At 39.1% G+C, this 11,573-nt stretch overlaps 1 protein-coding gene across 1 annotated transcript; it reads right to left on the bottom strand.

Annotated features, from left to right (window-relative positions):
* Positions 1 to 3,326: 3,326 nt before the first annotated feature.
* On the bottom strand, positions 3,327 to 9,903 carry LOC103797327 (urokinase-type plasminogen activator-like). The gene is made up of 10 exons (XM_009069534.1): positions 9,800 to 9,903; positions 8,595 to 8,649; positions 8,325 to 8,429; positions 7,641 to 7,806; positions 7,221 to 7,306; positions 6,918 to 7,107; positions 6,130 to 6,284; positions 5,013 to 5,153; positions 4,338 to 4,486; positions 3,327 to 3,521 (listed from the first exon to the last, which is right to left on the bottom strand). Exons 1-10 carry the CDS (start codon positions 9,857 to 9,859, stop codon positions 3,327 to 3,329), a joined length of 1,302 nt encoding a protein of 433 aa, XP_009067782.1. The 5' UTR covers positions 9,860 to 9,903.
* Between the last annotated feature and the right edge of the window lie 1,670 nt (positions 9,904 to 11,573).

Genomic DNA, 11,573 nt, shown 5'->3' with positions numbered 1-11,573 from the left:
CCTCTGCTAATAAATTTCTGGTTGCAGATCCCAACCACAAGTTGTATTGCCAAATAGTTTGCAATCCAGCACTGTTGGTAATCATTTCATGTGTAAGTAGTGCTTGCTGTTTCTGTACAAGTCAGCACATTAGTCACAGTATGTTCACACAGTTGTCAACTCTTGCTCCTCCTGACAACTCATACTCAGGCAGATCTGTGGGAGAATGAAAGTACTGCCCAACACATTTTACAGAAAGGAAATTGAAGTGTAAAGACCTGTGACTTAACAATATCAGAGCTGGAAACAGTGGAGATGTTACCTGCTTCAGTCTTGAGTCTCCAGGACAAGACCTCATTAAGATTCTTACTCCTATCATTCCATCACTGCTGTGCATGGTCCCTATACCCAGACTACAGTAAGCTACAAGACATAGCAAACTTCTCACTGATACCAGTGGTTTTTGGAAAGAGAGAATTAAGATTATGCATTTCCCCTTGATTTTTGAAAGCTTTGCTGTAGTTGAATTTGTACCTGAGCAAATCTGAATTCACAGTTGCCTTAATATGAAGACATCAATCAGGCTGATAATGAGTTATCTACCTCATCTATATTTGGTTTTAAAGAAAAAGGAAAATAAGTTTTTCTCTCTTTGGAGGTTTCTTACATTCTTTATGGTAAAAAAACCCAACCAACCAAAACCAACAAAAAGTCCAACCAACAGTCAATCAAAATGTTATTATAAGTACTTGAAAATGGAGCAAATTCTGCTTATCTGCAGTTAGAGCACTACTTGTAGGTCACACCTATTTCTTGCTCAAGATTTGTCCAAAATATTTCTGAAAACTGGAGTCATTTGTCATGAAGCAGCAGGATTGTATGAGGGTTCCATAAGGAATGGTTGCACATACAGATCTGACTTTTGTTCCTGAACTATTAAATAAACTATAATGAGAAAGTAAATGTTAATATGGTCTGATCTACACGAGCCAATTAAATTTTTCTAGGGGTCCTGTAATTTGACTACCTAATTCTGCATTTGTGTGAGGAGATGAATAAATAGCAAAATGTTTAGGTATGAACTTTTTTAAAATAAGCCAAAAAATGGCAAGCCAGATTGCTAGTCTGAGATCTTTAAACCAGTGACTACTGGAGTCTTGCTGGATCAGTGTGTTATTCTGCTAGGAAGGATGGGACTGCTAACTTCAGAAGTTAGCCTACTGACTAGGGCTGCTAATTTGTTCTGTGATGGCCATTTCAGTGGGGGAAGTCATTCAAAGCTTGGCAGGATATTGTTCTGATATATACAAATCTTATACTTTCACAACTACAAACATCACACAAATATAAGACATCTTGATGCTGTGACACAAACCCTTCTCTGCAAAATTGTTATAAACACTGTTTATAATGTTGTCTTCAGTCTGTCTCATCTTACAGATTCCTTTAAAGTCAAAGCACACAGCACGTCTCTTTAGTATGTTGAAGTGATGCTGGGAACTGAAATGTAAGTAAATCTTGCTGCTCAGATATAATTGCTACCGGGAACTGAAATGTAAGTAAATCTTGCTGTTCAGATATGATTGGTACCTCCTAAAATTTTGCATAGCAGTACTTCAGGTCAACTGCAAGTACTTCTCTTTGAAAATGAAGTACTGAGCAAAGCTTTCCTTTTAGCACATTTATATGGTACTGGTTCATTGCATTCAATTCTTCCACATAGAATAGCATTTTAGTTAAATTACTGAGTGAACTTTTGAGACTAATCTCTTGCTTCCCTCCTGTGATTCAAATCTTATTGCAGAGCAGTTTTTGAGCCTGAGAACTGTATTACCTTAGACTGACGCCTAAACAGGATGTTTTGTTTTCCAAGTTCACCTGATGTTCCACACACACTTGAACATGCCTGGCCCCCAGGGCTAGACAGGAGTCCTGAAGCACGCTAAACAGGATGTTTTGTTTTCCAAGTTAACCTAATGTTCCACACACACTTTAACATGCCTGGCCCCCAGGGCTAGATAGGAGTCCTGAAGCACATGCAGCATGGATATTGGAGCCTTAGCACTGCTGATCATCCTGTGCTCTGTCCCGCTAGGGTACACAGTTTTCTAGGACTCCAGCCCAGACTACAAGGCATTAATTTCTCCTATCAAATACTTGAACAAACAGGAAGTTCAAACATTTGTGTTCTACTAGGGAACTTTATGGTTGGGTTAGAACTTAATAACAGCAGTTGCCCTTTGAGTCATACCCTTCTCCTTTCAAGAAAGAAAGAACAGGCACATAAGAATAAAGGTTCTTTAATGATATTTTAACATCCGTAATACAAACAATAAGTTAAACATAGTAAAAATAATTAAATAAAACAAGAGGTTCCAGCCCTCATACAAATAATTCAAGTCTGTAAAACAATTTGAATCTAGAAAACAAAGACAAGTGTAAAAACAAAACCAGCATAAGTTTGTTTTAGGGGGGAAAACATGTAGTTTCCATGTAGTATCACTTAAACGAATGGAAATGAAAGTTCTGAGTTTTGATACCTGCAGTATTCAATGGGTACTGAGTCCTTAAATCTTCTCCAGGGTGCATAGGTACATATAGAGAGTTTACATAATCAGACTTTTCAGAGGACCCAGACATCTTCAGATGTGACCTACAAGTCCAGCAAGTTTCCCATTTGCCTTCACACAGCACAGTTCTTAAGTGGAATACATTAAGAGTTTGCAATGCTGACACAGCTACTACAGGTGCCATCCTTAAGATTTTAGTAAGTTGGGTCTATAGCAATGAACCCTGTACACTCAGTGTTCCCTCAGTCAAAAGAGACTTTGGTCCTTCTTCACACAGCGGTAATAATACTTATCTGTTTTTTTCCCCTCCACTTTTTGATGCAAAGTCTGATCACACTCATTACTCTGTCTTAACAGGTTAGGTTTGTAGGACTTGAGTCTTAGTATTATTCAGAATGATGAGGAAAGATTTTAGACTCAGGCATGTATAAAATGAATACTTCAGTTAAGTAAGTTAAAACTGTACCAATATTTCCAGACTAAATGCTGGGTTTATAAATGAAGTGAACAGATAACTTGTTATGCATAGTATCGTGCATGGGAATAGTCATTTAAATGTTAAATATTTTAACTTCCCACTGAGTGGTTTTCAGGTAATTCAGCATAGTAAGATTATATATCAACCATCTCTCTGCCTCATGCCTCAGGAACACCGCTATGAGTGGCAGACCACACAAGCACTCAAAATGAAAGCCTCTTATGACACTCAGGTCTTTACTGTCCTGGTGTCAGTATAGGCTGAATCTTGTTCATTCCAGTCCAGCTGTAGAAAAAAGGTCACTTCGGTTCAGGAAGAAAACGACTCTTGGCCACTACCCCATTCATACTGGAGTCAATCCAGTTAAGGTATTGAGTAACTCTGGTGTAAACACCAGGTTTGTTTTTCTTTGCACAACCATCTCCCCAGCTGACAATTCCATAAACCAGCATCCTGCCATTGTGCTCACAGACCATGGGGCCACCGGAATCTCCCTGACAACAGAAAGGGAACATATTAGGCCATTTTCAGCAGATGGAGCCTTTATAACAGAGAGCCTATGATTGTTTTTCCAGACTGAAACAAGCTAGTAAATACCTATGAGCTAATGCTCTGATCTTTGAGAACATTGCATAGATGGAACAGAAGGCTTGGCATCTGTGACTTGAACACAGTCTCTAAGGCAGAGTTCTCTAGTTCCCCCCACCAGGACACAGAGGGAATAGTTACCTTGCAAACAACCCTCCATCCTAAATTTATAATCAGATATTAGGCTAGTGATAGAAGGTCAAAGCCAACATGGCCAATTCTTAATTACAGAATCAACATCCATAAAGTACTTTTACACCTGAGAACACTTTTCTTTTTAGTGGCTCATGTGGCCACTCTGCCCAGTAAGGGTGCAGGGAAATAAATCTGGTTTTGAGGAATCTGGAGGAGCTCAGTGTCTCCCTGTAATTCACTACAGTTCAAGTGCAAGATGAGATTAGAATAGTTGCTGTATTCCTGTGATACATATCCCTCAGCCAGTGCTTGGACAGATTGTAAATAAAGCTTTAAGGAGTAACAATAGTTAAGATAATGCAGTTTCTTGCATCTTTCCAGGAAGGGCTGGAGGAAGTAACACCCAACTCTAAGTCTCAGCCTTCTTCTGTATGTTTGGCCATACTACAATGTCACTGGATGTACCAAATGCCTGCTACATAAAAGTGAGACTCTTCTGACTAATAGAAGTACAAAATGCCACCAGCTGATCCATACAGTGTACATGCATTAAAAGTTATTTAGAAGATAAAACAAATCAGTTTTACCTTGCAGGCATCAGTCTTCCATGTAGGATCTCCAGCACAGATCATGTTGTCAGTAACTCTTAGACTATCATAGTATTCGTATTTGCATTGTCTCTGGGATATTAAGTTCACAGTGGCTGACATGAGTCTTTGAGCAAAGAAGATGTCATCTGCAAGCAAAAGAGTATTTTACTTTCACCATTCAAGACAAAAAACCCAAACAATATAACAGACTTTCAGCACTTAAATTAGAATAACCATTCCAGCTCTGCATTGAGGTTCTTATTTCCAGCTTATGTAGTATTGGTTTGCTTTTACTGGTAAAAAAAGTTTTAAAGAGAAAAAACAAGAGTTCCAAATGCAAAATATAAAGTGTAGATTTTAGAAGAGTAAGGGCTCAATAGCTTTTGAAGGCAATTCTGCATAAATGCAATCCTTTGCTCCCCTTATCAGGAGTGAAAAGATTGTGGTTTACACCTTGGCTTACTTTGTATGGTTGACAAGTGAGAAGCATCAGACAGGAAATGCCATGCACAACTAGAGAAGCTGATATCAAAGATAATCTTTGAGAGATGCACATGGAGTACATAGACTAGAAAGGAATCTTTCTAATACTTTGCAGATCATGGTGTAAAATCCATCCAGTTCCCACATTGTGGAAGTAGGAGTTTAGAAAGAGAAAAGTCATTCACTTACAAAAATCTTGTTTTCCATAGCCAGCTATTTCACACATAGTATTGTCTTGTAAGTAAAGGTTCCTCTCTGGCAAGCAGACTGTTCTGACATATTTGGATTCTACTGCACACTGTCCAGAAGTTGTCCTTATCCTTATCAAAGCTAAGAAACAAGTCAGAGAAGATAGTTAAGATTTGTACAGCAAGTTTTTCCCCTCAGGTTCTCCGACAATAGGAGTATTTGGTACAGTTAATGGGAATAGTTGCAATTATTGGTTATTAAAGTTCTGGTTACATACCGTTTCTCTCACTACTATTGTAATGACACTTTGTCATTATTTACTAACAACAAAATTAATTTCAGAGTACTGAAATGGGCAAATGTCCCAATTTGAAATTCCTTTCTAGAAGGATAAGGGCTGATAGCTCAGGGAAAAAGTCTTCTGTAAGTGTAAGTGTATCTTGAAATGTTTTAAAACCTCAACTTCCTGATTGGTTCTAGAGGGTAGCACTCCTGCTCTGAAGCACTTATAAAACTATTCTTCAATTTTTATTTTTTTAATTTAGCAGTCACAGGAATCTGGAAGAGGTGGTAGAGTTCTAAGGGTCAAGTGCAAGAGTGGCAAGCTTGTTCTATGCAAGTTGCAAAAGTCCTTCTCTGACTTTGTTGTTTTAGGAATAGGCTTGTGAAATCCAGAGACTTAAAGTCCACATTAATTCAGGATAACCTTCAGCTAATATGGTGCCTGATATGGTATTTCCATACTATATCATGAAACCTACTTGGCATGCATTTTTTCATCATTTGCTACACATACAGTGTGATCTCTGCAGATACAGAACATGATGGCAGAAATGGAATGCTGCCACAAGTACTTATGGAAAAGCCATGCCTTCCACAAGCCCAGAGATAAGACAGGCTTAGAGCTGACTACATGCCAAGTAATGCATCTGATATGTGCCACAAACCAAATTTATATAAGTGGAAAAAAATTATGCTCAACACACAGTTATCAGAAACATCTAATTCCTACTGCCCCTCATCTCTGGTTCTCCTCCTTTTAGAAGAGGTACACCACAGTTATGCAGCCTTCAGCCATTCTCAGTGTTTTAAAGGCCCATATTAAGATGACACTTACCAATATCATTCTCATTGCCACCTGTGTCATCTGTAAAGTCAGGGTGAGAAATAATGTCATCAACCATGAATTCTTGTTCCTTATCATCAGTAACATTCAGTATGGACTTTCCAAGGAAGACTTTGAAGGCAGATTTGTTTAGTGGTCTTCTTGACCTGAGAGTAAAGACATTGATGAAGACTGATTTCTGAGAGTAAGGTCAACAGTTCAGATTCAGTCCCAGTTCTTTTTCATGTTTACTTTGATGCTGACCAGAGAAAATGAAATCTAGTCATCTCTGAAAGTTGATCCAATGTTCTAAAGGAAAGCATCCTGATTTTCCATTTGAATAAATAAAATAGATGTTCAGACATTTTGAAATGCACACCTAGCTAGTTGCTACTAAGGCAAGGTGTTGGCAATAAGAATCCTCTGCAGGATGCCAAAAGGATCAGCTTTCCATGGGAAAACCAATAAAAAAACATCCACAAATGTATTGCTCAAGAGTTCATCACCATCAATACAATTTTTAAGTTTTGGGAACAGCTAAGGTAAAAATGAAATCCTGGCTCCAATATAGGCTGAATTATTTAAATTGCATAATCCGCCCAACTGTTCACATCTTGCTAGCTCATTCTGCTACATGTGGACTCCCAGAGGCTTAAAGTTTCTGGCTGCTCTTCTTGTTTTGTTCAATCAAAAGAACATTGTTACTGTGGTACACTTGGCAGAGTTGCTCAGCGAGCATCACGCAAAGAAATCAGTTGAAGAAAGCTGCCAGTAAGAAGCATGTGGAACTGCAAACTTACGGAGTATGGAAACAGTGTGCTGCTGTGAGCACCCAGCAGGGGTCGATGAGGCTGCCACCGCACAGGAACTGGTCCATGCCCCTTACGGTTTGGAAGATACCAGCTACCCAGGGCTGAGTCTCGACCTCTGCCTGGCTTCCACCAACAATCTTGAAGTACTTGTTCATGCTTCTTTGACCACATGCAGCCCCTATGAAAGGAGAAATTTTGTTCAGATGTTCATATAACTTAACACAAACCTTGTGCTATTAAAAATAAAAGAACAACTAAGAAATCGGTTGTCTTCAAACTAATGTTACTTACCACACTTGTCTATGTTGCAGGGTGTTTCTCTAATGCCAAACCCCTTTTTGGTGTAACACCAGGGCCTGCTCCTTCCATTTGGATTTCTAAAAGATAAAGGAAGTGTTCTTTTCATAAAGGCAGTTTAAAAAAAAGATAGTATCTTAAAATTCTAAGTGTCCTGAAATAAACCAAAAGTGTCCTGTTGCAGGATAAGCCAGAGAATTAAGATCTATTATTGTTACATACTGTGAATTTCGCAGTATGATCAGCTTCAGTGGTAAGCAAGAACTCTAAAACACTTCAGAGTCACATTCCAAATACTTTTAGCCAAAATTCATCTCTGTAATGTTGCTATTTTTTAAAAAAATGTTCCTCACTGAAACACCTCTGGGGATGCAACAATAGGTGTTTTCCCAGGAAGAGTGATGGTTTTTTTACCTGCAGTAGCTGTGTTTGCCCAGTCCAAGCTGCAAAGCATTCTCTGAGTAAGCATTGTAAGGAAACCTCCTGACTACTGAGGGCAAGTCCCACGGCAGACATCCATCTTCTGTTGCCATCCCTCTGTAGTCCTCTCCATTTTCAGTATAGCACATGCTGTCACTGTCTGAGAAAATAAATATTTTATTGCAGCATGTTCTTGTTTATAATTGTTCAGTGAATCCTTCTAATAAGGAAAAGTTCTTGCATTACACTCGAAAACAGATGATGCAAAACTAGACTGATTATACATTCTTATTACATTTGTTCTATATGCATTTTCAGCATAGAGTCTCTTACACTCTAAAAGCATGCATATTATCCTTTAATAGTTTCAATGAATTTCACAATGCAATCAGTTCTTCCTCTACTCTGACAAGGTCACTTTTTTCACCCCAAAGTAAAACATTTGTGAGGTGAGCAACCTTAGAGAGAAGACAGGGACAAAAAAAAATTAGAGATCCTGATTTTTGCACTAATATTTAGTTGTTTCTCCTCACTTAGTTTGTTAGCATAAAGTGCTGAAGGCTATCCAGTTGTGTTTATGGGTAATACTTTCACTTGGCATTTCATATTAATCATTTGACTATCTTTTTAGACCTTTTCAATCAATTTAGTTCGTATTATGGAAGATAGATACTCTACCTAGTTCACAGTGAATCCCAGTGTATCCTTCTGGGCATACACAACGACTAATTCCACTAAAGAGGTAATAGGTAATGCAAGTTCCTCCATTCAAACAGTGGCAATCTGTAAGGAAAAGATATCACTAATTAGAGGTAAAACATTTGAATGATGAGGTGAAATGCAATTGCAAACTAAGTTTTAGGTGTTTGAGTCTTCCTTCTTGCATGAGGGTGTAATTGCAGGATAATAAGTTCTTTTTAGGTTCAAGTAGAACAGGCAGATACTTACCCTTGTGATCTGATCTGCGTTTATATAGCAGCTTGTAGTACTTCCTGCTATAAACCTAAGGGAAAAGAAAAAAGTATTTTAGGGAAGTAGTTTCTTTTATGTGGTTTGGTTATCTTCTATGGGCCCAAGCTCTGCTCTCCCTACTGCATACCTTCAACAGTTCAGATTTTTTGCATGAGGTTACCAGCCGAACCTGCTCTGTGGAATCTGGATATGAAGGAAAAGTGGAACTCTACTTGAGCAAAGCAGAATGGGGAAGGAAAAAAATATTTCACATAACAGGAAAAAAAAAATCCTCAGAAAAGCCCCATCAAACTGATCCACTGCATGAGGTCAACATTGTAATTATTTATGCTACAAGGACCTAAGGAGCTCTTAATGGTCAGTGTCCCTAAAATAGAGAAGAAAACTTCTCCCTCTCCATTTCTGAGCCACCAAGCAGCATGGCAAAAATGCCACATTCACCAGCTGCATCTGTTACTCTGGTGACCTTGGTGCCTCACATTTGTGCAAGAGAATAAAAGCCAGTAAATTTATACAATAATAGATTCTTGCTCTGTCCTTCAAGGTCCTGCCTCTGCTTTGCAGGCTGGATACTTCTTTTTCCATGAAATTAAAGAAGACTAGGCTTTTAATATACTTTTTCCAGAGGTAAAGTGAGCTTGCTAGAGCAAAAACAAATAATGGTCACAATATAGTTCCATAATGTTAGTGAATGGCTTTGCTGATAGGTATCAAATGTCATACAAGTTGATAGTAAAAAATACTCAAATTAATATCCATTGCTACTTTTTTTTTATTTAGCACTACTCCTTCAAGTAGGGGAGGTGAAAATTTAGTTAAGGCCCAATATCCACCTCCATGACAGACCAGTGAGTTCTTGGTGCTCAGCATTCAGGTCTAAATTGCTTTAAGAGAAAAATGGAAAAACTAGATTTCTTGGTTATTGCATGATGTCTTGACTATTTGAATGCTAGCTGACATCTTAGGGTGGAGCAGAAGTAGGAGAAACAAAGGCCTTACACAGGTTTCTTGGAGGTCTACGTGCAGCAGATGTATATGTACATGCAAAGGCAGCAAAAGAGAATTCAAGACAAAAGCCTGCTGCACCACCCAAAGCATCTAATCAAGTCTGTGCTGACAGGTGGAATCAAGTACAGCAATAGTTCCTATCAAACCAACCCACCATTTATTTTAAAACTTACAGAATCTAGTCCCGTGACAAGTGTGCCCAGGGTTACTGTGAGGAAGATGAGTAACTTCATGTTGTTAGTCAACTTCTCACTTTGTTCTTCTTCTATCTGTAATTCTGGTTCTGAAATAAAAAAGGAACTTAGTGTCATGCTGTAGCTTGGACAGCCAGCTTTCTTGCTTCTGTTGTCATCTTCGGGTCTCAGAAGATGACACAACACAACTGATGAAGAATTAAGCATTGACTTGCTGTGGAATATCTGCTTATTATTTCCATATATTAAATTAGAGGTCATTGTTTGAAGATCCTTTTTGTACAGTCAGCAATGCAAACAGATATTTTTTAAGAGTTTAAATGTTTTTAAGGGTTTAAAGCAGGGAAAGGGAAATTGGAGAAATCCTTATTCAGTTTTTTGCAGTGTAGACTAACAGTAGAAAATTAGCAAATTTTCTTAGCTCTCATCCAGCTGTTGGCATCTATTTAACTGATCATTACAACCTTGCAACAAAAGCACTGAACATCCAACTTCAGGGTATGAAAGGGAAAGCTCCTTTTTTCAGCACCTCTGTGGTTATTGGCTGCATCTTGTTGATACTAGGCACTTACACAAGCCTGATCACCTCACTGAGTGCCTCTGACCACTGCAAACTCTTGCAAGTCTGCTCATGATGTTACCTCACAGGATTAGAGGCTTACAACACCATCTGTCTTGGTTTCTTATTTGCAGGTAGATCAGGCAGCTAAGCATGTATAGCAATCTTAACAAGAACAACTAGTAAAAAATTAACTTCCATTATACTCCCCATTGTTAATCAAATTCCAGTATGCCTTTTTTGATTTGTAATTAAGTCATGGGGATATTTTAAAGCATCCTCGGTTATAGAAAACTGTAAAACCTGATGTTTACAAGATGTCACAGGAATCTTAGTTACATTTTCATTGCCAAGCAATGCAATGCAATGGGAAAGGTTGTATGGAACTGAGCTGGTGCTGAAGCTGCTTCAAAGATTTCTACACTGGACTAGTTTAGTCCTGCAGAGTGAGTGCTTGCTGAGACATGGAAAGCACCTTGCAGTTTGGTTTTATTTGGAAGAAATGCAGTGCAAGTACTCTAAAGCTTGTTAACTCATAGCTTAAAGTTCACAGCTTGCTCATGTGAACCAAAACATGGGGAATAGAGAAGACCGAATTCATTTGAAAATACTAACATTATTGGACATTATGCAAATACAAATGCTAATGTAGATGCACCCTTTGCTCCTAAGCAGGTTTCATAATGCAAGCAAGCAAATCATGCCTCAGGTACTTGGCTGTGCATGCCCTGCAGAGTCAGATGCGATTTCAGCAAGATCTATTCCCCCTAAACATCATTAAGGTAATTATTTTCAGCAGCGATGCAAATAATTTATCAATTCTTACCACAATTATTTCCTCAGGCCCAACCTTACCATCACAAACAGCAGCACCGCTGATTTCATGTCCAAATTCTGACACACCACAGCACTAGGACTGACCTCCCCCAGCGCTGCGATGCTGCAGCGCAGCGGGTTTTACGCCTCTTTTTGAGATTTCAGTTAAAGAGCAAACGCTCCGTTCTGCTCCGCTCGGACACGGCGTTTCTGCCCTCAGCTCGCAGCCGTGTTTGGAAGGCACAACAGCACTTACCGGCGGCGCGGCGGGCGATACTCGGTGCACCGAGGCTCGGTGCGGGCACTGCGGGCGATACTCGGCTCGGCTCGGGCTCTGCGGGCGATACTCGGTTCGGCTCGGGCACTGCGGGCTCGGTG

This window comes from Acanthisitta chloris, unplaced genomic scaffold (assembly GCF_000695815.1).
Source record: "Acanthisitta chloris isolate BGI_N310 unplaced genomic scaffold, ASM69581v1 scaffold6862, whole genome shotgun sequence".
NCBI classification, from domain to species: domain Eukaryota; kingdom Metazoa; phylum Chordata; class Aves; order Passeriformes; family Acanthisittidae; genus Acanthisitta; species Acanthisitta chloris.
The sequence above is the reverse complement of the archived record's forward strand: the minus strand, read 5'-3'. Positions and strand labels throughout refer to the sequence as shown.